The 24325-nt window shown below is 40.0% G+C and overlaps 1 protein-coding gene across 1 annotated transcript in view; it reads left to right on the top strand.

Moving 5' to 3' along the window:
- Positions 1-23694, top strand: part of JKAMP (JNK1/MAPK8 associated membrane protein) — a 31247-nt gene extending 7553 nt beyond the window's left edge. The window contains exons 2-7 of the mRNA XM_053697305.1: positions 2571-2656; positions 6553-6707; positions 7284-7490; positions 13949-14130; positions 21475-21551; positions 23296-23694. Coding sequence (XP_053553280.1) covers positions 2571-2656; positions 6553-6707; positions 7284-7490; positions 13949-14130; positions 21475-21551; positions 23296-23514 — 926 coding nt within the window. The 3' untranslated portion in view covers positions 23515-23694. The remainder of the gene's footprint in view (positions 1-2570; positions 2657-6552; positions 6708-7283; positions 7491-13948; positions 14131-21474; positions 21552-23295) is intronic.
- Positions 23695-24325: the final 631 nt, after the last annotated feature.

Genomic DNA, 24325 nt, shown 5'->3' with positions numbered 1-24325 from the left:
CCTGTACACTTACACTGTGACTATACTATAGTGTGACACACATACACTGTCAGAAACACACACCTTTACACTGGGGCTATACTATAGTGTGACACACATACACTGTCAGACACACACACTTGTACACTTACACTGGGGCTATACTATAGTGTGACACACATACACTGTCAGACACACACACAGCTGTACACTTACACTATACTATAGTGTGACACACATGCAATGTCAGACACACACACCTTTACACTGGGGCTATACTATAGTGTGACACACATACACTGTCAGACACACACAGCTGTACACTTACACTGGGGCTATACTATAGTGTGACACACATACACTGTCAGACACACACACACAGCTGTACACTTACACTATACTATAGTGTGACACACATACACTGTCAGACACACACACAGCTGTACACTTACACTATACTATAGTGTGACACACATGCAATGTCAGACACACAGACTTGTGACATATATGTTATACAGTTGTATGCAAAAGTTCAGGCACCCCTGACAATTAACATGATTTTCATTTATAAATAATTGGGTATTTGAATCAGCAATTTAATTTTGATCCATCAAATAACTGAAGGACACAATAATATTTCAGTAGTGAAATCAGATTTATTGGATTAACAGAAAACGTGCAATATGCATCAAAACAAAATTAGACAGGTGCATTAGTTTGGGCACCCCAACAGAAATATTGCATCAATATTTAGTAGAGCCTCCTTTAGCAGAAATAACAGCCTCTAGATGCTTCCTATAGCCTGTAATGAGTGTCTGGATTCTGGATGAAGGTATTTTGGACCATTCCTCCTTGCAAAACATCTCCAGTTCAGTTAGGTTTGATGGTTGCCGAGCATGGACAGCCCGCTTCAAATCACCCCACAGATTTTCAATGATATTCAGGTCTGGGAACTGGGATGGCCATTCCAGAACATTGTATTTGTTCCTCTGCATAAATGTCAGAGTAGATTTTGAGCAGTGTTTTGAGTCGTTGTCTCGTTGAAATATCCAGCCCCGGCGTAACTCAACTTTGTGACTGATTCCTCAACATTATTCTCAAGTATCTGCAGATATTGAGTGGAATCCATGCAACCCCCAATTTTAACAAGATTCCCAGTACCGGCACTAGCCCCACAGCCCCACAGCATGATGGAACATCCACCAAATTTGACAGTAGGTAGCAAGTGTTTGTCTTGGAACGGTGTCTTCTTTTGCCGCCATGCATAACACCCCTTGTTATGACCAAAAAACTCAATCTTTGTTTCATCAGTCCACAGCACCTTCTTCCAAAATGAAACTGGCTTGTCCAAATGTGCGTTTGCATACCTCAAGCAACTCTGTTTGTGGCGTGTGTGCAGAAAAGGCTTTTTCCTCATCACTCTCCCATACAGCTTCTCCTTGAGCAAAGTGCGCTGAATTGTTGAACGATGCACAGTGACACCATCTGCAGCAAGATGATGTTGTAGGTCTTTGGAGTTTGTCTGTGGGCTATTTTTGACCGTTTTCACCATCCTTTGCCTCTCCGATATTTTACTTGGCCTGCCACTTCTGGCCTTAACAAGAACTGTGCCTGTGGTCTCCCATTTCCTCACTATGTTCCTCACAGTGTACACTGACAGTTTAAATCTCTGCAATAGCTTTTTGTAGCCTTCCACTAAACCATAATGTTGAACAATCTTTGTTTTCAGGTCATTTGAGAGTTGTTTTCAGGTAATTTGAGAGTTGTTTTGAGACCCCCATTTTGCTACTCTTCAGAGGAGAGTCAAAGAGAACGACGACTTGCAATTGGCCACCTTAAATACCCTTTCTCATGATTGGATGCATTTGTCTATGAAGTTCAAGGCTTAATAGGCTCACCAAACCAACTGTGTGTTCCAAATAATCAGTGCTAGGTAGTTACAGGTATTCAAATCAACAAAATGACAAGGGTGCCCAAATTTATGCACCTGTCTAATTTTGTTTTGATGCATATTGCACATTTTCTGTTAATCCAATAAACCTCATTTGACTACTGAAATATTACTGCGTCCTTCAGTTATTTGATAGATCAAAATGAAATTGCTGATCCAAACACCCAATTATTTATAAATGAAAATCATGGAAATTGTCAGGGGTGCCTAAACTTTTGCATACAACTGTATGTATTTACTGTGACACATATACACTGTTATATAAAAATGTATGACACATATATAATGTGACACTCTTTGTAACAATTATACAATGTGACACTGTAACACTCACTGCAGTTAACACTGTGACACACTGTTTTACTTACAATTCGTGACCCTAATGCTGACCTGAGTACCACAATATTGCCACTAACCTGGCATCTTGCTTTACAATATTTATGGTGCAAGTGACGTTCCAGCCTCAAGATTATGGTTCATGATCTTGTGTGGCATGAAAGCAGCTGTATGCCGTGTGAAGGGAATCCGATTGCATTAAATGTGTAAATGAATACGCTCACGGGCCTCCTATGTTTATCAGGTGCACTGATATAATGTTGTGTTTACATTCATTTAATACCTGACTGTCTTTTTTCAACAGTGGACAAACAAAAATCATGTTTTGGACTTTACTGTGGAAAATCCATTCTTGCATTTAATGGGACTGAAATCTATGGAGATTGTGGGGTGAGATATCTGCATTTTATAATATCTGTTATAATTAAGTTATAGGTTCTTATAACAGTGATATTTATACTTATTTGACAGTGAACACAGAGCCATCAAATGGTTGGAGCCTACAAATATACGCTGTATTATCTCTAGCGGTTATAGAGTTAAATATATTTCCCAGGTCTGAATCACAGGCATATTGTGTGTGTGTTTTATTCTTTGGTTTATGACACAATGTTGTAGATTAGAATTTAGAAGAAATAGTGCTTAAATGTATTATTCTCATCTCCGCTATTTGTGGCTTACTTACTAATGGTATTCCAGTCTTTTAGTTTGGATCCATTAGGCTGCCCCAAGATACAGTAAGAACTTTATAACATCTGAGTTTCCTCTGACTGGATTGGGTAGATCTTTATATAAATAAACATTTTCACAAGCTTTCCACAGAACAACATGGATTAAAATAAAGCATCAAATGAGAATGTAACTGTTCTTTGTATTATGTGTTTGGTGGCAGATGGCAATACCAAGCGTAAGATACTTGTGCCATACAGGTTGGTAAGATTCAGCATCTTCATTTAGGAGCTTAGATAGTCCATGTGTGTTATAAAGTAGCACTAATAGCAACCAAGGAGCCCGAGAACACTTACGTTAATATAGCAGTGCTTATATATTATGCCAATTGCTTATGATATATTGAGCTTGGTGTTCTCAGGGTCCTTGCTGGCTATATTTTACTACCTTCAGACTTTTGTACATACTTTTAGTACCGTACAGATAGGTATTTTTAAAAGGACATTGTACACTAGATTTTTCTTTGCATAAATGTTCTGTAGATGATCCATTTATAAAGCCTATCTTGGGGTGTTTTTGTAAAAATGTATAGTTTTGCTTATTTTTAAATAACATTGTGCTGATTTTCAGACTACTAACCAAACCCCACAGTCTTAAATGTATACTGATGTATACAGACTTCAGACTGCTTCTGTTTGTATAATGGGTCTTTTGATATTCAGGGGGAGGGTCTGCTCTTAGCCCCCTTCAGTGGGTGTCCCTGCTTAACCTCATCAACAGAGCTAAACTGGGATCTTTTAACTAAGTCTTTAAATTGTTTTAAACTGGATTTTTATTTCAGTATCTGTGCATATTATGTTTTATACTAGTGTCTATTTCATACACTTATATGAAAATTGGTGTATACTGCCCCTTTAAGAATGTTTAGTTATTATTAAAGGGACACTGGACCCAAATTTTTTCTTTGGTGATTCAGATAGAGCATGCACTTTTAAGCAACTTTCTAATTTACTCATATTATCAAATTCTCTTGGTATCTTTATTTAAAAAACAAGAATGTAAGTTTAGATGCCGGCCCATTTTTGGTGAACAACCTGGGTTGTTCTTGCTGATTGGTGGATACATTCATCCACCAATAAACAAGTGCTGTCCAGTGTCTGAACCAAAAATAGCTTAGATGCCTTCTTTTTCAAATAAAGATAGCAAGAGAACGAAGAAAAAATGATAATAGGAGTAAATTAGAAAGGTTTGCATTGCATGCTCTATCTGAATCATGAAAGAAAAAAATTGGGTTTAGTGTCCCTTTAACTCCTTAGCTCAGAGCTTGACTTACCCAGGCACCAGGGAGCCACTGGCACCTTACGTTCCGGTATATAGCCTCCAAGACACCAGTGGGTGCCCCAAACTTCGCCAGCCTTGAGCAGCCACACATAAAATTTAGCCTAGTGCAGCTGTATCCTTTCTAGGCCTCACAGCTGTTAAAGGGCCATAATACCCAAATGTTTAAACACTTGAAAGTGATGCAAAAAAGCTGACTAGAAAATATCTCCTGAACATCTCTATGTAAAAAAGAAAGATATTTTACCTCAAAAGTTCCTCAGTAGCCACCTCCCATTGTAAAGGATTTCTAAGCAGCATTTTAGTGTGTCTGTCCTGGGACATCTGAAGGGATGAGCATCGTGCACTCTCATATTATTTCACCAATCAGGTAAAGGAAGCTTACTATGAAATCTCATGAGAGTTAAGTCAAATCTCATGAGATCACAGTAAGAGTTCATGACCTCAGCACTGATGATGCTGATTGGCTGCTGTTCATTTCTTCATTTTTTTTATTTTTACCTGCAGCTGCCTGCAGCTGAGTATAACTTTTTACACAGAACTTACTCTGCTGAGCTGAGGAGATTGTGAGGTAAAATATCTTCCTTTTTTACATAGTGATGCTCAGGTGATAATTTCCTGTCAGCTTTTTACAGTTATACTGCATCAGTTTCAAGTGATTTAGCATATGAGTATTATGTCCCTTTAAATACAAATCCAACATTGGCTAAGTCCTCCCTCTAATACTGCCTGTGAAGTCTCTTGCCCAATAACATGACACAGGGGGAGAGATAGCTGGGGCTGTCAGTAACGTGGGGGTCAGACGGTCTCCCTGTAAACAACACAAGCTCTCACAACAACAACACCACAAGCTCTCACAACAACAACACCACAAGCTCTCACAACAACAACACCACCAGCTCTCACAACAACAACAACAACACCAGCTCTCACAACAACACCACCAGCTCTCACAACAACACCACCAGCTCTCACAACAACAACACCACCAGCTCTCACAACACCACCAGCTCTCACAACACCACCAGCTCTCACAACACCACCAGCTCTCACAACACCACCAGCTCTCACAACATCACAAGCTCTCACAACAACACCACCAGCTCTCACAACACCACAAGCTTTCACAACAACACCACAAGCTCTCACAACAACACCACAAGCTCTCACAACAACACCACCAGCTCTCACAACAACACCACCAGCTCTCACAACAACACCACCAGCTCTCACAACAACACCACCAGCTCTCACAACAACACCACCAGCTCTCACAACAACACCACCAGCTCTCACAACAACACCACCAGCTCTCACAACAACACCACCAGCTCTCACAACAACACCACCAGCTCTCACAACAACACCACCAGCTCTCACAACAACACCACCAGCTCTCACAACAACACCACCAGCTCTCACAACAACACCACCAGCTCTCACAACAACACCACCAGCTCTCACAACAACACCACCAGCTCTCACAACAACACCACCAGCTCTCACAACAACACCACCAGCTCTCACAACAACACCACCAGCTCTCACAACAACACCACCAGCTCTCACAACAACACCACCAGCTCTCACAACAACACCACCAGCTCTCACAACACTACAAGCTCTAGTTCTGACCTATTAGGGCTGGTTCTGCATAGAGATATGAAAGCATTAGTGTTCTTTCTATCACTAAAGAAACTGAAGCTTTGCAGTGGCCCTTGTGTTCCTAAAAACTCTGAGTATTTATTGTTCAGTTGCCGCTCCTTAGCATTCTGTATTAATTTACAGTACAGCTGCATAACCATATGCAGTAGGCAAAGGGAGGATTTTAGTCATATGATATGTGTTTAACCCATGCAAAGAGGTGAACACATAGTTATGCTCCTGTAGCAGTCGCCATGCTGAGCTTGTCCTGACCAGTATGTGACTGGTGATTGGTAGCTATCTGTGTATGCTGGTCCTGATTGGCTCACTGGCTATGCCCTGAATCCAAGCTCTTTTGTAGAACTTTTTATATATAACAGTTACCTATGTGATCCTAAGGATAATTTGTGAACTAGAACATTTTAATTTTGCATTACAACAGCATTTTTTAAAATAATAAAAAGTTAGATTAGAGTTACATATAATATAGACATTATCACGTTTGTACCCAAAGTCCTGGATTTGCTGCAATAGCCGTGTGAGCTGTAATCACTCAGTAGGTAGCTTGTTGTTAGTGACTACACAAGCTCTGCATGGGCAGCTCCTGTGCTAATCTGATTGCTCATTTCTTTAAGGTGTGCCCAAGAGGTCAGAGGTCAGATGAAGCTAAAATCTGTCGCCAGTGCATGGAGTATCCTGAGCTTTATGACTGGCTATATCTGGGATTTATGGCCATGCTGCCGCTGATCTTACATTGGTTCTTCATTGAATGGTATTCTGGAAAAAAGAGGTAAATCGCTTTCATCAGCTCCTGAATGCTTTCATTTCACCTAAACACTTGCGCCAGTGCTGCTGGCTAAAATGCCTGGGAAGCTTGTTGTACTGTCTGTCTGTATATGTACGTGTGTGTGTGTGTGTATGTGTGCGCGCGTGTGTATGTGTATGTATGTGAGTGTGTATATATATATATATATATATATATATATGTGTGTATGTGTGTGTGTGTGTGTATATATGTATGTATGTGTGTGTGTGTGTATATATGTATGTATGTGTGTGTGTGTGTATATATATATATATATATATATATATATATATATATATATATATATATATATATATATATATATATATATATATATATATATATATATATGCATGCATACATACATATCATTTGTTTGTATATACATACATATACCTGATTTACAGCAAAAATGTAAGTTTCAGCATTTGCTACTCCTCATTAATATGTCATTCTTCTATTATTTGGTCTCTTATTGTGCATATTTCTCTGAGTCTATTTTATTCTGTAACTACTTTTTGCTTTGTACAAACTATTAACAGATTTCTGTTCCACTTTCAGTTCCAGCGCACTTTTCCAACATGTAACGGCTTTGGTAGAATGCACTGTAGCTGTGCTCATCACGTTACTTGTGAGCGAACCTGTCGGATATCTGCACATCCATTCCTGCAGAGTAAAGATGCTGTCTGACTGGTATACGATGCTTTATAATCCGAGCCCAGACTATGTCACTACTCTGCACTGTACACAGGAAGCAGTGTATCCGCTGTGAGTATTACATGTCTGTGATATCTATATAGTGAACGTATCTTTATTAAAGGGAATCAAGCAATGTAAAAAGCACATTTCTTCAATGTAACTTAAAATAATTAATTGATTTAAAAACTGCACTTTGAGTACTTTGCCTTTATTTAAGTTTGATTAATGAGGGGTAATAGCTGACACCGAGCTGGCACTGACCACTGTTCGTAGGATTTGCCTTATTGTGAATGAAGACAAGTATTTGCTATGTAACTGAGCAGATTTTCTTTGCTTGATGCCTTTTCCTACAACAAAATTTTTATAGTTTTAATTTATATTTTGTGTTTTGGAATATGAAATGTTAACAACAATGAAGCTGATGTCATTTAAATTTAGTTTTAGAGCGTTGTAAAGGGAAAATTATGAGCATTCAAAATGACAGATTAATCCCTAGGGATATTGGTGAGATATCGCAGTATGCTCGGTACATTGAAAACATAATTTATGCTTACCTGATAAATTTATTTCTCTTGTAGTGTATCCAGTCCACGAATCATCCATTACTTATGGGATATTCTCCTCCCCAACAGGACGTTGCAAGAGGATCACCCACAGCAGAGCTGTTATATAGCTCCTCCCCTCACTGTCATATCCAGTCATTCGACCGAAACAAACCGAGAAAGGAGAAACCATAGGGTGCAGTGGTGACTGAAATTTGATTAAAATTTAGACCTGCCTTAAAAGGACAGGGCGGGCCGTGGACCGGATACACTACAAGAGAAATACATTTATCAGGTAAGCATAAATTATGTTTTCTCTTGTTAAGTGTATCCAGTCCACGGATCATCCATTACTTATGGGATACCAATACCAAAGCTAAAGTACACGGATGATGGGAGGGACAAGGCAGGAACTCAAACGGAAGGAACCACTGCCTGAAGAACCTTTCTCCCAAAAACAGCCTCCGAAGAAGCAAAAGTATCAAATTTGTAAAATTTTGAAAAGGTATGAAGCAAAGACCAAGTTGCAGCCTTGCAAATCTGTTCAACAGAGGCCTCATTTTTAAAGGCCCAGGTGGAAGCCACAGCTCTAGTAGAATGAGCTGTAATTCTTTCAGGGGGCTGCTGTCCAGCAGTCTCATACGCTAAACGGATTATACTCCGAAGCCAAAAAGACAGAGAGGTTGCCGAGGCCTTTTGACCTCTCCTCTGTCCAGAGTAAACAACAAACAGGTTAGATGTTTGACGAAAATCTTTAGTAGCCTGCAAGTAAAACTTCAATGCACGGACTACGTCTAGATTATGCAAAAGATGTTCCTTCTTTGATGAAGGATTAGGGCATAATGACGGAACAACAATCTCTTGATTGATATTCTTGTTAGAAACCACCTTAGGTAAAAACCCAGGATTTGTACGCAGAACTACTTTATCTGAATGAAAGATCAGATAAGGAGAATCACAATATAAGGCAGATAACTCCGAGACTCTTCGAGCCGAGGAAATAGCCATCAGAAAAAGAACTTTCCATGATAGAAGTTTGATATCAATAGAATGAAGGGTTTCAAACGGAACTCCTTGAAGAACTTTAAGAACTAAGTTTAAGCTCCATGGGGGAGCAACAGGTTTAAACACAGGCTTAATTCTAACTAAAGCCTGACAAAATGCCTGAACGTCTGGAACGTCTGCCAGACGCTTGTGTAAAAGAATAGACAGAGCAGAAATCTGTCCCTTTAAGGAACTAGCTGATAATGCTTTATCCAAACCCTCTTGGAGAAAGGACAATATTCTAGGAATCCTAACCCTACTCCATGAGTAATTCTTGGATTCACACCAATGAAGATATTTACGCCATATCTTGTGGTAAATTTTCCTGGTGACAGGCTTTCGCGCCTGTATTAAGGTATCAATTACTGACTTGAAGAAGCCACGCTTTGATAGGATCAAGCGTTCAATCTCCATGCAGTCAGTCTCAGAGAAAGTAGATTCGGATTATTGAAAGGACCTTGTATTAGAAGGTCTTGTCTCAGAGGCAGAGTCCATGGTGGAAAGGATGACATGTCCACTAGGTCTGCATACCAGGTCCTGCGTGGCCACGCAGGCGCTGTCATTATCCCTGAAGCTCTCTCCTGTCTGATTTTGGCAATCAGACGAGGGAGCAGAGGAAACGGTGGAAACACATAAGCCAGGTTGAAGAACCAAGGCGCTGCTAGAGCATCTATCAGTGCCGCTTCTGGGTCCCTGGACCTGGATCCGTAACAAGGAAGCTTGGTGTTCTGGCGAGACGCCATGAGATCCAGTTCTGGTTTGCCCCAACGGAGAACCAATTGAGCAAACACCTCCGGATGGAGTTCCCACTCCCCCGGATGAAAAGTCTGACGACTTAGAAAATCCGCCTCCCAGTTCTCTACCCCTGGGATATGGATTGCTGACAGGTGGCAAGAGGGAGTCTCTGCCCAGCGAATTATCTTGGAGACTTCTGACATCGCTAGGGAACTCCTGGTCCCCCCTTGATGGTTGATGTAAGCCACAGTCGTGATGTTGTCCGACTGAAATCTGATGAACCTCAGTTTTGCTAACTGAGGCCAAGCCAGAAGAGCATTGAATATTGCTCTTAACTCCAGAATATTTATTGGAAGGAGTTTCTCCTCCTGAGTCCATGAGCCCTGAGCCTTCAGGGAGTTCCAGACTGCACCCCAACCTAGAAGGCTGGCGTCTGTTGTTACAATGGTCCAATCTGGCCTGCGAAAGGTCATACCTTTGGACAGATGGATCCGAGATAACCACCAGAGAAGAGAAGCTCTGGTTTCCTGGTCCAGATTTAGTAGAGGGGACAAATCTTTGTAATCCCCATTCCACTGGCTGAGCATGCATAATTGCAGCGGTCTGAGATGCAGGCGCGCAAATGGCACTATGTCCATCGCCGCCACCATTAAGCCGATTGCTTCCATGCACTGAGCCACCGTGGGGCGCGGAATGGAGTGAAGAACACGGCAAGCATTTACAAGTTTTGATAACCTGGACTCCGTAAATTTTCATTTCTATAGAATCTATCAGAGTCCCTAGGAAGGAAACCCTTGTGAGAGGGGATAGAGAACTCTTTTCTTCGTTCACTTTCCACCCATGCGACCTCAGAAATGCCAGGACTATCTCTGTATGAGACTTGGCAATTTGAAAGCTTGACGCCTGTATCAGGATGTCGTCTAGATAGGGAGCCACCGCTATGCCTCGCGGCCCTAGAACCGCCAGGAGTGAGCCCAGAACCTTTGTAAAAATTCTTGGGGCTGTAGCCAACCCGAATGGGAGAGCTACAAACTGGTAATGCCTGTCTAGAAAGGCAAACCTCAGGAACCGATGATGATTCTTGTGAATCGGAATGTGAAGGTAAGCATCCTTTAAGTCCACTGTGGTCATGAACTGACCCTCATGGATCATGGGTAGGATGGTTTGAATAGTTTCCATCTTGAATGATGGAACTCTGAGGAATTTGTTTAGGATCTTTAAATCCAAAATTGGTCTGAAGGTTCCCTCTTTTTTGGGAACCACAAACAGATTTGAATAAAATCCCTGTCCTTGCTCCGTCCGCGGAACTGGATGGATCACTCCCATTACAAGGAGGTCTTGCACGCAGCTTAGAAATGCCTCTTTCTTTATCTGGTTCGCAGATAATCTTGAAAGGTGAAATCTCCCTTGTGGGGGAGAAGCTTTGAAGTCCAGAAGATATCCCTGAGATATGATCTCCAACGCCCAGGGATCCTGAACATCTCTTGCCCACGCCTGGGCGAAGAGAGAGAGTCTGCCCCATACTAGATCCGTTGTCGGATAGGGGGCCGCTCCTTCATGCTGTCTCGGAGGCAGCAGCAGGCTTTCTGGCCTGCTTGCCCTTGTTCCAGGCCTGTGTAGGTTTCCAGGCCTGCTTAGATTGAGCAAAAGTTCCCTCTTGTCTTGAGGTAGAGTGAGTTGATGTTGCACCTGCCTTGAAGTTTCGAAAGGCACTAAAATTAGACTGTTTGGCCTTTGATTTGGCCCTGTCCTGAGGAAGGGTATGACCCTTACCTCCAGTAATGTCAGCAATAATTTCCTTCAAACCAGGCCCGAATAAGGTCTGCCCCTTGAAAGGAATGTTGAGTAATTTAGACTTCGAAGTCACATCAGCTGACCAGGATTTAAGCCATAGCGCCCTGCGTGCCTGGATGGCGAATCCGGAATTTTTAGCCGTTAGTTTAGTCAAATGAACAACGGCATCAGAAATAAAAGAGTTAGCTAGCTTAAGTGTTCTAAGCTTGTCAATAATTTCAGTCAATGGAGCTGTATGGATGGCCTCTTCCAGGTCCTCAAACCAGAACGCCGCCTCAGCAGTGACAGGCGCAATGCATGCAAGGGGCTGTAAAATAAAACCTTGTTGAATAAACATTTTCTTAAGGTAACCCTCTAATTTTTTATCCATTGGATATGAAAAAGCACAACTGTCCTCGACAGGGATAGTGGTACGCTTTGCTAAAGTAGAAACTGCTCCCTCCACCTTAGGGACTGTCTGCCATAAGTCCCGTGTAGTGGCATCTATTGGAAACATTTTTCTAAATATAGGAGGTGGGGAAAAGGGTACACCGGGTCTATCCCACTCCTTACTAATGATTTCTGTAAGCCTTTTAGGTATTGGAAAAACATCAGTGCTCGCCGGCACTGCATAGTACTTATCCAGCCTACACAATTTCTCTGGCACTGCAATTGTGTCACAGTCGTTCAGAGCAGCTAATACCTCCCCAAGCAATGTACGGAGGTTCTCAAGCTTAAATTTAAAATTAGAAATCTCTGAATCAGGTGTCCCCGATTCAGAGACGTCACCCACAGACTGAAGCTCTCCGTCCTCAGGTTCTGCATATTGTGACGCAGTATCAGACATGGCTCTTACAGCATCTACGCGCTCTGTATCTCGTCTAACCCCAGAGCTATCGCGCTTGCCTCTTATTTCAGGAATCTGGCTAATACCTGTGACAGGGTATTATTCATGATTGCAGCCATGTCCTGCAAAGTAATCGCTATGGGCATCCCTGATGTACTTGGCGCCATATTAGCGTGCATCCCTCGAGCGGGAGGCGAAGGGTCCGACACGTGGGGAGAGTTAGTCGGCATAACTTCCCCCTCGACAGACCCCTCTGGTGACAATTCTTTTATAGATAAAGACTGATTTTTACTGTTTAAGGTGAAATCAATACATTTAGTACACATTCTCCTATGGGGCTCCACCATGGCTTTTAAACATAATGAACAAGTAGTTTCCTCTGTGTCAGACATGTTTGTACAGACTAGCAATGGGACTAGCAAGCTTGGAAAACACTTTAAACCAAGTTAACAAGCAATATAAAAAACGTTACTGTGCCTTTAAGAGAAACAAATTTTGCAAAATTTGAAATAACAGTGAGAAAAGGCAGTTACACTAACGAAATTTTTACAGTGTATGTAACAAGTTAGCAGAGCATTGCACCCACTTGCAAATGGATGATTAACCCCTTAATACCAAAAACGGAATAATAAATGACAAAAAAACGTTTTTAAACACAGTCACAACAACCGCCACAGTCTACTGTGGTTGTTACCCTCCTCAAACACGACTTTTGAAGCCTTTAGAGCCCTTCAGAGATGTCCTGTATCAAGCAGAAGGAAGCTGAATGTCTCTGTCTGTAATTTTAGCTGCGCAGAAAAGCGCTAAAATAGGTCCCTCCCACTCATATTATAACAGTGGAAAACCTCAGGAAACTGTTTCTAGGCAAAATTCAAGCCAGCCATGTGGAGAAAAAACTAGGCCCCAATAAGTTTTGTCACCAAAAATATATAAAAACGATTAACATGCCAGCAAATGTTTTATATTACACTTTTATAAGAGTATGTATCTCTGTTAATAAGCCTGATACCAGTCGCTATTAAATCACTGCATTTAGGCTTAACTTACATTAATCCGGTATCAGCAGCATTTTTCTAGCAAGTTCCATCCCTAGAAATATGTTTACTGCACATACCTTATTGCAGGAAAACCTGCACGCCATTCCCTCTCTGAAGTTACCTCACTCCTCAGAATATGTGAGAACAGCAATGGATCTTAGTTACTTCTGCTAAGATCATAGAAATCACAGGCAGATTCTTCTTCTAATGCTGCCTTTGATAAAACAGTACACTCCGGTACCATTTTAAAATAACAAACTTTTGATTGAAGTTAAAAACTAACTATAATACACCACACTCCTCTTACTACATCCATCTTTGTTGAGAGTTGCAAGAGAATGACTGGATATGACAGTGAGGGGAGGAGCTATATAACAGCTCTGCTGTGGGTGATCCTCTTGCAACGTCCTGTTGGGGAGGAGAATATCCCATAAGTAATGGATGATCCGTGGACTGGATACACTTAACAAGAGAAATCACATTATAATGATGCGCTTGCGTTACAAATGGATTGGTCTCTCACAACAGGATATGTTTATCTATTCGCAGGTACACTATTGTCTTTATATACTACGCCTTTGCCTTGGTACTAATGATGATCCTCAGACCTCTCTTGATTAAGAAGATTGCATGTGGCCTGGGGAAAACAGACCGGTTTAAAAGCATCTACGCAGCTCTGTATTTCTTTCCTATTCTAACTGTGACCCAGGCTGTCGGAGGTGGTCTGCTTTGTAAGTTGCAATGGACATGTGATTATAACATAACTGAACAAATATATTTCCTTGTTTCATTTTTTAATCTTAATATAATGCAATGCTTAATAAACAAATGAATTGGTACTCTACAAATGTACAGTCGTATGCAAAAGTTTAGGCACCCCTGACAATCTCCATGATTTTCATTTATAAATAATTGGGTGTTTGGATCAGCAATTTCATTTTTATCTATCAAATAACTGAAGGACACAATAATATTTCAGTAGTGAAATGAGGTTTATTGGATTTAACAGAAAATGTGCAATATGCATCAAAACGAAATTAGACAGGTGCATAAGTTTGGGCACCATTGTCATTTTGTTGATTTGAATACCTGTAACTACCTAGCACTGATTAATTGGAACACACAATTGGTTTGGTGAGCCCATTAAGCCTTGAACTTCATAGACAGGTGCATCCAATCATGAGAAAAGGTATTTAAGGTGGCCAATTGCAAGTTGTTGTTCTCTTTGACTCGCCTCTGAAGAGTGGCAACATGGAGGCCTCAAAACAACTCTTAAATGACCTGAAAGCAAAGATTGTTCAACATTATGGTTTAGGGGAAGGCTACAAAAAGCTATTGCAGAGATTTAAGCTGTCAGTGTCCACTGTGAGGAACATAGTGAGGAAATGGAAGACAGTTCTTGTTAAGGCCAGAAGTAAAATATCAGAGAGGCAAAGGATGGTTAGAACGGTCAAAAACAGCCCAAAGACCTACAACATCATCTTGCTGCAGATGGTGTCACTGTGCATCGTTCAACAATTCAGCGTATGGGAGAGTTATGCGGAAGAAGCCTTTTCTGCACACACACCACAAACAGAGTCGCTTGAGGTATGCAAACGCACATTTGGACATGCCAGCTTCATTTTGGAAGAAGGTGCTGTGGACTGATGAAACAAAGATTGAGTTATTTGGTCATAACAAGGGGCGTTATGCATGGCGGCAAAAGAACACAGCGCTCCAAGACAAACACTTGCTAGCCACAGTAAAATTTGGTGGATGTTCCATCATGCTGTGGGCTGTGTGGCAAGTGCCGGTACTGGGAATCTTGTTAAAGTTGAGGGTCTCATGGATTCCACTCAATATTAGCAGATACTTGAGAATAATGTTGAGGAATCAGTCACAAAGTTGAAGTCACGCCGGAGTTGGATATTTCAACAAGACAACGACCCAAAACACTGCTCAAAATCTACTCTGTCATTTATGCAGAGGAACAAGTACAATGTTCTGGAATTGCTATCCCAGTCCCCAGACCTGAATATCATTAAAAATCTGTGGGGTGATTTGAAGCGGGCTGTCCATGCTCGGCAACCATCAAACCTAACTGAACTGGAGATGTATTGCAAGGAGGAATGGTCCAAAATACCTTCATCCAGAATCCAGACACTCATCACAGGCTATAGGGAGCGTCTAGAGGCTGTTATTTCTGCTAAAGGAGGCTCTACTAAATATTATTGCGATATTTCTGTTGGGGTGCCCAAATTTATGCACCTAATTTAATTTTGATGCATATTACACATTTTCTGTTAATCCAATAAACCTAATTTAACTACTGAAATATTACTGTGTCCTTCAGTTATTTGATAGATCAAAATAAAATTGCTGATCCAAACGCCCAGTTATTTATAAATGAAAATCATGGAAATTGTCAGGGGTGCCTACATTTTTGCATACAACTGTATAAAACATATTAAATCCTGTTTTGTCACACACTTTTAATTTTTAAAAAGATGAATAATTTGAATGAAATAAGTTTAGTTTTATACAAGTCAAACTCAAAGTTTTTGAATAGGAATATAACATTTCTAAACAGCCAAATCTACTGAACCAATCTTTGTGAACTTTTGCAGGTGGATGAAGCGCTTTACAAGCAACATTGTGCATTACCTTTGGACTTACAAAGATTCACATTTGTGTAACATTAATATTGCACGTTTTGATGAAACAGACAGAGAATATGTATTAACGCACACACCTGCAGGACGGTTTTTGAACGATTGTGTGGGGAGGTTGTTGTTTTTGTTTTTATGCAACATTTTTGGGTTTTATTGATATAAACTATCCAACATCATTATCAGCATAGACTGCTATGATGCAGAAACATTTGGTGTAAGACTGAAAGTGATGGTAAAGTTTCCCCTTTGTATAAACAGACCTGTAATGTTAGCGGTATTTTAGAGTTTAATTCATCAGTTGTAATGAAGATGTGCTTTAATTTACTTTTTAATGTAGCACGGAAATTCAATTACCCTGCGCTCCGGCAGCCCACTTCAGAAGCTTTTTTTTTGTGAGCTACCGGTTTGAACCATACATACTCGCACCATTTTTTTTGTAGCTATAGCAACAATTGGAGAACAGCTCACAAAAAAGAAAAAACGTTTGAAGTGGGCGACCGGAGCATAGGGTATTTTAGTTTCATCGCTATATTAAAAAGTACGTTAAAGCGCATCTTTATTACAACTGATGAATTAAACTCCATCTAAAATATCACTATCATTTCAGATCTGTTTATACAAAGGGGAAAGTTTACTATCACTTTAAAAGCTATTTTGTAAATTAAAAGAGATGAAACCCAATTTCTTTCCTATGGCATGGCGAATCCACAACGTCATTCCAATAACTAGTGGGATATTCAACTCCTGGCCAGCAGGAGGAGGCAAAGAGCACCCCAGCAAAGCTGTTAAGTGTAACTTCCCTTACCCATAATCCCCAGTCATTCTCTTTGCCTTTGTCAATGGAAGATGTGCGAGAGGGAACTTTCCGTCCCATCCTAGACCTAAAGTGTCTCAACAAATTCCTCGGGGTTCCATCCTTCAAGATGGAAACTATTCGTTCCATTCTTCCATTGGTTCAAGAAGGTCAGTTCATGGTGACTATAGACCTGAAGGACGTGTATTTACACGTTCCCATTCTCAGGGATCATCATTATTTTCTAGTTTGTTGCACTTCCATTTTGTCTTGCCACAGCTCCCAGAATATTCACAAAGGTTCTAGGAACTCTATTGGCAGTGATCAGATCCCAGGGAATTTCTGTGGCGCCTTATCTAGACGACATCTTGGTTCAGGTGTCATCTTTTCAACTAGCAAAATCTCATACAGAGATGTTGTCTTTTCTATGTTCCCACGGGTGGAAAGTGAATCTGGAAAATAGTTCTCTAGTTCCAGCTACAAGAGTGTGCGTCCTAGGGACAATCATAGATTCCCTGTCCATGAAGATTTTCCTGACGGATGTCAGAAAATCCAAACTTCTTGTTTCTTGCCTTTCTCTCCAGTCTGCTATTCGTCCATCAGTGGCTCAATGCATGGAGGTGATTGGTCTGATGGTGGCTTCCATGGACATCATTTCTTTTGCTCAGTTCCATCTGCGACCGCTGTGGCTTTGCATGGTCAGTCAATGGAATGGAGACCATTCAGATTTATCGCAGAGGATAAATCTGGATCCCCTAACAAGAGACTCTCTCTCGTGGTGGATTTCATAGGAACATCTGTCTCAGGGCACTTGCTTCCTGAGACCTTCCTGGGTCATTGTGACTACGTTAGCCAGCTTGTTAGGCTGGGGAGCTGTTTGGGGTTCTCTAAAAGCTCAGTTCCTGTGGTCTCAGGAAGAGTCTTCACTTCCCATAAACATCTTGGAGTTGAGAGCAATCTTCAATGCCTTGACAGCTTGGCCTCAATTATCCTTAGTCCGGTTTATCAGATTCTAGTCGGACAACATCACCTCAGTGGCTTACATCAACCACCAGGGAGGAACTCTGAGTTCCTTGGCCATGAAGGAGGTGACTCGCATTCAGCAGTGGGCAGAAGCTCACGATTGTCTCCTATCTGCTATCCACATTCCAGGAGTGGACAATTGGGAGGCGGATTTTCTGAGCAGACAGACTTTTCATCCCGTGGAGTGGGCTCTCCATCCAGAAGTGTTCTCAAGGATAACCCTCAGGTGGGGGATTCCGGAGTTGGATCTGATGGCGTCTCGTTAAAAAGCCAAGCTTCTAAAGTACGGATCAAGGTCAAGAGATCCTCAGGCCGCTCTGATAGATGCTCTGGTGATTCCGGCATACCTGTTTCCTCCGTTTGCTCTCCTTCCACGAGTCATTGCTCGTATCAAACAAGAGAGAGCATCTGTGATTTTAATAGCTTCTGCCTGGCCTCGCAGGATCTGATTCGCGGATCTGGTGAAGATGTCATCTCTTCCACCTTTAAGGTTACCTCTGAGGAAGGACCTTCTAATTCAGGGTCCATTCCTCCATCCAAATCTAGATTCTCTGAAGCTGACTGCTTGGAGATTGAATGCTTAGTCCTGTCTAGATGTGGTTTTTCGGAAGCGGTCATTGATACTATGCTTCAGGCTCGTAAATCTGTTACTTGCAAGATTTACCATAAGGTATGGCGTAAATACCTTTTTTGGTGCAAAGCTAAGGGTTTCTCCTGGAGTCAGTGAGGATTACCCGAATTTTATCTTTTCTTCAGGATGGCCTGGAGAAAGGTTAGTCAGTCAGTACTCTGAAGGGTCAGATTTATTCACTGTCTATTCTTTTGCACAAATGTCTGGCAGATTTACCAAGTGTTCAAGCTTTTGTTCAGGCCCTGGTCAGAATCAGGCCTGTGTTCAAACCTGTTGCTCCTCCTTGGAGTCTTAACCTGGTTCTTAAGTTTTGCAGCAGGCTCCGTTTGAGCTGATGCATGTTGCTGATATAAAATTGTTATCTTGGAAGGTTTTGTTTCTCCTTGCTATTTCATCCGCTCGCAGAGTTTCTGAGCTTTCAGCTCTGCAGTGTGATTCCCCATACCTTTATTTTTCATGCAGATAAAGCGGTCCTTCATACTAAATTGGGGTTTCTCCCTAAGGTGGTGTTGAATCGAAACATTAATCAGGAAATTGTTGTTCCTTCTTTTTGTCCTAATCCTTCTACTCATAAGGAACGTCTTTTGCATAACCTGGATGTTGTGCATGCTTTAAAATTTTACCTACAAGCTACTAAAGATTTTCGGCCAATCTTCTGTCCTGTTTGTGGTTTTCTCTGGAAAGCTTAAGGGTCAGAATGCCACTTCTACTACCCCTTTCCCAGGGTGTTCTTTTTCTTCACCTCTGGTTAAGAAGTATGATTTCTTTTGCTTATGAGACAGCTGCACAGCAGCCTTCTGAGAGAATTATGGCTCATTCCACTAGAGCTGTCTCCTCATTTTGGGCTTTCAAAAATAAAGCTTCTGTGGAACAGATTTGCAAGGCGGCAACATGGTCCTCTCTACATACTTTTTCCAAATTCTACAAATTTTATACTTTTGCTTCAACTGAGGCCTCTTTTGGGAGAAAGGTTCTTCAAGCTGTGGTGCCTTCGGTTTAGGTCCTCCTGCCTTGTTCTCCCTCCCTTTTAATTCCGTGTACTCTAGCTTTAGTATTGTTTCCCACTAGTAATTGGAATGACGCTGTGGACTCTCCATGCCATAGGAAAGAAAGAAAACAAAATGTATGCTTACCTGATACATTTTATTTATTTTCAGGCATGGAGAGTCCACAACCCCGCTCTCTTTTTTTTTAAATTATAATTCGGCAGCTTTTGAGTAAACCTCAGTCACCTCTATACCTTTTGTGTTTCTTCTTTTTCCATTTTCCTTCGGCTAAATGACTGGGGATTATGGGTAAGGGAATTTACACTTAACAGCTTTGCTGGGTGGTCTTTGCCTCCTCAGCAGTTGAATGTCCTACTAGTAATTGGAATGACGTTGTGGACTCTCCAGAAATACATTTATCAGGTAAGCATAAATTTTGTGGGGTTTTTTTGTGATTCAGATAGATCATGCAATTTTAAGCAACTTACTAATTTACTCATATTCTAAATTTTTCTTCATTCTCTTGGTATCTTTATTTTTAAAAGCAGAAATGTAAAGCTTAGGAGACCATTTTTGGTTCAGCACCCTGGGTAGCGCTTGCTGATTGGTGGCTACATTAAGGCAAGCAGTTTAAAAAGAGGGAACACTGGTGCTTATGCATCTCTGGCACGGCTCCAGATGTTAGGATTTCGCAGGCACTGGTGTTTTCTTTATGAGATGATGGGAAGAGCCACGACCAGAAGTTTCTGTAACTGAATAGAAGAGAAAAATATTTGAATATGCCAAAGATGCGTTGTGCTTTTAGTAACAAAAGTAAACATATCTTATTCTTCGTTTGTTAATTTGACTCTAAAATTGCAAAACTAATGTTCTGAAACACAAGATGAGGAGCATTTTTAATAATGTTTTGATTCAGATACTGATTTAAATTTAGTACCAACATCAAAATACCCCAGAAAACACCTTGAATAAGACTGAATACATTCTGTATCAAATGGGAGCAGCCAGTGACATAACTTCTTGTTTACACGGGACAATTTTTTGAATATATGGAAATTAAAACCAACATTTGTTTTTTGTTTATTATTCAGGATAAATCATACAGGGACATAAAACTCTATATAAATGCTAGACAAAATGATGCATTCAAAGAAAAGATTAGTCTGAGTATAACATGTAGAAGTATTTTTTTAAAGTTTCATTAGTTGTTCAAATATTGACAAAATAAGTGTAATAAGTGCCTATAAAAACAATGGGAGCTGCCATGTTGTAACTTAGGTTACCTTCTCTGCTGCGGCCAATTAAAAACAGTTATAAATAGGTCACAAGAGTGTGCAGCCAATGACTGTGTGGGATATAACAGTGTTCTGCACTTGCATTTCTAACAGGAACTGAAAAGCTCACAATTTCAGAATGGAATTACAGGAAATGGGGACAAAATAAATAATGAACGTATATTGCATTTTTATATATATATATATATATATATATATATATATATATATATATATATATATATATATATATATATATATAGATACGATTTATCATTTTATATTACCAAAGTGATTAATGTTCCTTTAAACAACCTCACAATTTACTTCTATTTTTAAATTTGCTTTATTCTATTGGTATCCTTTGTTAAAGGAGCAGCAAATCACTACTGGGAGCTAGCTGATCATAGCATGTGAGCCATTGACAAAAGGCATATAAGTGCGGCCACCAATCAGCAGCTACCTCCCAGTAGTGCATTGCTGCTCCTGAGTCTACCTAGGTATGCTTTTCAACAAAGGATATAAAAATAATGATGCAAATTAGCTAATAGATGTTACTGGGAAAGTTGTTTAAAATTATATTCTCTGATTCAATTATGAAAGAAATGTAATTATAGGCCACAAAAGTGGTAAGCATGAAAAAATATTATACTTTTAGAAAATAAACTATAGCAGGATTGACTTTCTCAGGTTGAAATTGTCTTTTTCTTCTTATAGATTATGCCTTCCCTTATATAATTCTGGTATTATCCCTAATCACCCTGGCTGTTTATATGTCTGCTTCTGAGATAGAGGTAAGAGAATCCGGGTGTAATCATATATTGTATTTAATTCAAACTCATTCCAATACATTTGTCAACCCTTTCAAATGCATTCAACCAATGTAAACAACCTACACATGGCCTCATTCTTCATTGGTATTCTAGTCAGTTGGTAAAAATCATTCATGGGGGTTTTCAACTTGAAAGTTTTTGCATTTGCTTACATGTTAAAGGGATACTAAATCCAAATGTTTTTCTTTAATGATTCAGATAGAGCAGCTTAAAGGGACAGTATACACTCATTTTCATATAACTGCATGTAATAGACGCTACTATAAAGAATAAGATGCACAGATACTGATATAAAAATCCAGTATAAAACAGTTTAAAAACTTACTTAGAAGCTCTCAGTTTAGCTCTGTTTAAAAGGTTAGCTGGAACACCCACTGCAAGTGGGAAATAGCAGACACTCCTCCCCTCCCCCTTCCTTTGCATATGAAAAGACCCTTTACACAAACAGGAGCAAGCTGGAGTAGGTATACGTCGGTATTCTCCTAAAACTTTGGGGCTTGGTTAGGGGTATGAAAATCAGAGCAATGTTATTTAAAAATAAGCAAAACTATACATTTAATTAAAAAAACAAAAACTTTATGGGCTATATAAATAGATCATCTACAAAACATTTATGGAAAAAAAAGAGTGTATAATGTCCCTTTAAGCAACTTTCTAATTTACTCCTATTATCAATGTTTCTTTGTTCTTTTGCTATCTTTATTTAAAAAGCAGGAATGTAAAGCTCAGGGGCCTTCCCATTTTTTGGTTCAGAACCTGGGTTACGATTGCTTATTGGTTGGCTGAATGTAGTTACCAATAAGCAATCACTATCCAGGGTGCTGAACCTAAAATGGGCTGGCTCCTAAGCTTTACATTCCTGCTTTTAAAATAAAGATTGCAAGAGAACGAAGAAACATTGATAATAGGAGTTAGGAAGTTGCTTAAAATTGCTGCTCTATTAGAATCGTGAAAGAAAAAAATTGGTTTTAGTGTCCCTTTAATAAAAAAATAATAAGGTAAAAAATATAACTCAAATCACACTATTAAACTTATTAAATTCAATCATTTTAATAATTTCTGATTCAAATTAATAGTTTTCAAAATGTTAAATATATAAATGTTCAATAAAAAAATAATAATTTAATAATTTCATTATATTGTTTAACTTGTTCAAATATATTGGGCAGTCCTCATCAATACCAAATCTATTATCTGTCAGTTTGTTTTCTATATTAATCTTATACTTTACTGAAGATCACTTAAAATCCTCGTGAGAACCTATTTGAAAATCATACAATCCCTCTGTTTCTTAGAAGTTTTAATATTTTGTTCAGAGCAAAAAAAAATAAAAAATTAAATCCCTGATATATCAAAACCTCAAATCAGAGATGTGAATAGTCTTGAAACAAAAATAAATACATTTAAAAAAACCACACACTTATTTCTAGGATTTACTTGGGTATTTGGTAAAAAGACTGGAACCCAAACCAATATGAATTCTTGCCTTTACAGTCCAGTTCTATAGAAAATTTACATTTAAACAACTAATAGTAGCAGCTAGAAAAGAACACTTAGTGGTTTTAATATAAGTGAATCCTATTTGGTAATCAATATTTATGTTTTGATGTCTCACATTTTTACATTTTTAGTTATCTAAACGTATTTCTTAATTTAAGACTTTCTTAGTTGCTTACAGTTCTGGTATTTCTTCATTTTTTCTCAGTCTTTCAAGGATCTACGTGTAAGGAAAAAACGTCTGGTTGTTCTGTTCAGCCACTGGTTGCTTCATGCATATGGCATCATCTCCATCTCAAGAGCAGATAAATTTGATCAGGACTTGCCTCTTCTGGCTCTAGTACCAGGACCTGCTCTCTTCTACCTACTAACCGCCAAATTTACAGACCCATCACGGATACGGTTGGAAGAAGGCAGCGGTCATTAGCGGCACAAAAAAACACTAACGGCTACAAAGTGTTAATGATCTACATTTGTACTCTGAGCTGCTCATAGCCTGCACCATTCCAGGCAGCATGATCTAGGTGTGCTGACCCTGCACATAGTTTTATTTATCCTTTGGTTTGGGGGGGATATAACGGACGTTCTTCAACAGACAGTTTTTCTTCAGTATTATATAGGCCTGTCAAAAATAATCGTTTTGACGATGCATCGCGATGCGGCATGAAACGATTCTGCATCGATGCGCTGAGACGCGATAATCGATTAACGTTACCCACGTGACCAGCCTCCAGGAAACGTAAAAGAAAGTGCGCGAAAGTGCGCGGTACATCGTTTTGACGTCACTGACGTCACGTCACCCAATAAAGCAACATGGGCGCTCATGGGCGGTCTCTTGAAGTGCCGAAGTTACGCAGTAGGAGCAAAGCAGCAAAGCAGGAGTTTGTTGCCTGAGATTGATGATGGTACACGGCGGTATACTACAGCTACACGGCGGGCTCATTTTTATTTTGTGGGAGACAGAGGAGGAGACCTATGGTGAGAATTAGACTAACTAACTGTTTGTTTAGTTAATAGTTACCAAAACGTTGTACATTTTGCCAATGCCATGCCATAATTGCCATTGCCATGCCTGCCTATTGCCTCAACTGCCTACTACTTGCCAATAGGTAAGAGCAAATCAATAAGGGGTACACAATCACATTTATTACACAATAAGGGGTAACAATTAAATACTTGCCTTATTTACTTAACGTAGTATGCTGAGCTGACTGAGGCTCAGGCTGCTGCATAATTAA

This window comes from Bombina bombina, chromosome 1 (genome assembly GCF_027579735.1).
Source record: "Bombina bombina isolate aBomBom1 chromosome 1, aBomBom1.pri, whole genome shotgun sequence".
NCBI lineage: Eukaryota > Metazoa > Chordata > Amphibia > Anura > Bombinatoridae > Bombina > Bombina bombina.
The sequence above is the reverse complement of the archived record's forward strand: the minus strand, read 5'-3'. Positions and strand labels throughout refer to the sequence as shown.